General features: G+C 46.3%; 1 protein-coding gene across 5 annotated transcripts in view; it reads right to left on the bottom strand.

The window, feature by feature from the left end:
- Positions 1 to 1,283: 1,283 nt before the first annotated feature.
- The window catches only part of nkx2.2a (NK2 homeobox 2a), a 7,413-nt gene continuing 5,823 nt past the window's right edge, over positions 1,284 to 2,873 (bottom strand). For 4 of the 5 annotated variants that reach the window (XM_037487447.2, XM_037487445.2, XM_037487446.2 and 1 more), the window contains one exon: positions 1,284 to 2,376. In XM_037487447.2, the coding sequence (XP_037343344.2) occupies positions 1,799 to 2,376 (578 nt within the window). In that variant the 3' untranslated portion in view covers positions 1,284 to 1,798. The remainder of the gene's footprint in view (positions 2,377 to 2,873) is intronic. The other variant, XM_037487444.2, reaches the window with a different exon arrangement.

Here is a 2,873-nt window from a genome sequence, read left to right as displayed (position 1 = left end):
CCACATCCCCTAAAAAAAATGCACCAGGAACGAAACAAACTACTAAGCAAACTGCTGATTTATTTGACCCGCAGGCTCAACCAGTGGTGAAACACAAAACCCTCCTGTCGGCGACAAATTGAGTCTGTGTCGCCCACAAAAGCAGTAGCCCCTTGAGACCCAATTCTGTAAATAATTAGCAAATCTGACCAATTTGTCTGTTTGTTCAGCGACGATAGGGGCGACTCTAACATCTGTTGAGGGTGGGTGTTTTTTCTTCCTCTCTTTTTGGTCCCGGGACAAACACGATGCATTGATTTCTCTGGCAGGTTATCATATTTACCCAAGATATCGACTGCCTGATAATCCGCAGCGCGCTACGCGGATCACCGGGGGAGCCATTTGTGCTCGTTTTTTGGTTCCAACCTTAAAGAGTTCGGTGGCCAACAGAGCAACGCGGCATCGCTGCTGCCCCCCCCCCCCCCCCGGTCTGAGATCATGTGAATGGGGACTTTTATTAGAAGGCTTGGAGCCCCTCTGAGCCGTGCGTGTTTTAGTTGACCATCGGCCGCGCATAAACAAAGAAGACTGGTTGACTCATTGATTATTCCTGCTCTATTTGCCGTTTAGCGCTTCACAAGATAACACAACATTTATTGCATTAAAACGATTCCCCCCCCCCCCACACACACACACACACACGCACACACACACACACACCTCCTTCCCACACAGCGTCCACCACTTTACACCCAAGGCCGGGAGTGGTTGTGGACGCTGACAAAAAGGAGAGCTTTTGACTCAAAAGCTTCTTATGTGGACAAGCCCTCTTATATTAAGTGAGTGGATTTCAGTCCCATTCCACAAGTGACTTTAGGCTCTTTATTAGTGAGGTGTCCGGATTCTGAAAAAACAAAAATATTCTCTGGATTAGATCTGTCTAAAAGGAAGGGACTGAAGTGCGCTGGAGATTTATTCCTAAAGCCAAGCGTCTTTCTGCGCCACAATATAGCGTTTTAGCACCTCGACTTCCATTGTTATGTCTGTGGCGATTTTCTTTTCAGAGATGATCACATCGATTAGGACATTTCTATGAACCAAAACCTCATTTGAGAAACACAGCATTTTATTTTAAAGTCCTTGTAAAAAAAGGGGTGGGGACATTTAGCCATCTGCGCGCGGATACACCGATATTTATCCGTCATAATCACTCAAAACGTTTTGGCAAAAAAAAAAAAAACAATCCCTTGTTGTTTTTAAAAATGTGTTGCCTAAAATATATGTAGAGGGGCTGATCTCTCCCGGAAGCTCTCGAGCTCGCCAAACATTTCGCCACAAAATATTTACAAGGAATAAAAACAAAAGGAAAAAAGCTGCAAAGTTGCCAGTGTTTATTCATGGCCATAAATATTTTTTCGGTCCATAAAAGAAGCAAGAAATTAAAATTTCTATAATTATAAAGTGGTTCGTACGTGCTGATAATAACACGAAGGGACAATGGGGGGAGGGGGGGGGAGAGGAAAACATCTCTACAACCAACACACAACATACTTTACAAAAAATTCACAAGAAGAGCATTGACATTCTTAATAAAATCTATAAGGGAGAGATTCGGACCCAGTTCTCTTAACGAAAACATGTAAACACGGCGCACACATGAGCCCCGAATAAAAATGGTAGTATATATATGAGTCAAGCTGCAAAAATGAAAAGTCTTTTTGTTTTTTTGTGGGGTTTTTTTTTCGTTTTTTTTTCCTTTCTCTTTGCTTTGTGGTGAAACTCCCTATCGTGCCTCCAAGCCAAGTCTCTATAATTTCTCTCACCAAGTCCACTGTTGCGTTTGCACCAAGTGATGTGCTGGGAACTGTGGCGCGCCCGCGGCGCTGTACTGCGCGTTATACTGCATGTGTTGGAGTGACTGGGCACTATAAGCCGAGAAGGGGATCCCGGCCTGAAAAGTGGCCGCCAAGTCCTGAGCTTTAAGAGTGTGACAAGGCTTTCCATCCCTGACTAAGACGGGCACGGCCACCCGCCTGGGAGAAGGGAGATGGGTCACTTCCATACCTTTCTCGGCACGGGCTCTCTTCATCTTATACCGGTGGTTCTGGAACCAGATCTTCACTTGGGTCGGGGTGAGGCGGATCAGGCTGGCCAGGTGCTCCCTCTCCGGGGCGGACAGGTACCTCTGCTGCCGGAAGCGACGCTCCAGCTCGTAGGTCTGCGCCTTGGAAAACAACACCCTCCTTTTCCGCTTCTTGCCGGAGTCGCTGCCGCCGCTGCTGGAAGTTTCCTTGTCGTTGTCCGGCGACTCGTCGTCCGCGGACGGCTCCGGGGACTTGGCCGAGTCCTGAGAGCTGGCGGACAGACCGTGCACTGCGGCAAGAAACGGGAGAAACACTGTCAAAATGTTATGTTGTAAAGTTCCCAGGGACATTTCAGAATTACATTTTTATTTTTATTTAAATCAATCCAAACGTGCGAGGCAAACCGAGTGCTGCCGTGTAAAAAGAGGGGAAATAACCTGTTAACGACCGAGCACTTGTCAAAACAGGATTACGAAGAGATATAAATCCGTCTTTAAGACATAAACGCGGCCGAGTAACAAACAAACCAAAAAAAAGCCCCATTTTGGCCGAGTTTGGGGTAATTTTTGAAGTGCATATCACACGACAAAGATTGCTCAGCCCCAATCTCCTACAGGCGGAGCGACCCAGTGAAGCATTAAAAGGTGCCATTGTCTGTTCGTAAATCCGCGTTTTAAATTTCACACCGCGCTTACACTCCGAATAACATGAAGCCCGCTTGTGCTTTTTTCTTTTCTTTTTTCTTCTTCTTCTTCTTCTTGTCCACGGCGTTTTTACCGATCATATTCTTCCAATGCAAGGTGCATTGAG

Source organism: Pungitius pungitius, chromosome 14, assembly GCF_949316345.1.
Source record: "Pungitius pungitius chromosome 14, fPunPun2.1, whole genome shotgun sequence".
Lineage (NCBI taxonomy): Eukaryota > Metazoa > Chordata > Actinopteri > Perciformes > Gasterosteidae > Pungitius > Pungitius pungitius.
Note: the sequence above shows the minus strand (reverse complement) of the source record. Positions and strands in the feature narration are given on the sequence as shown.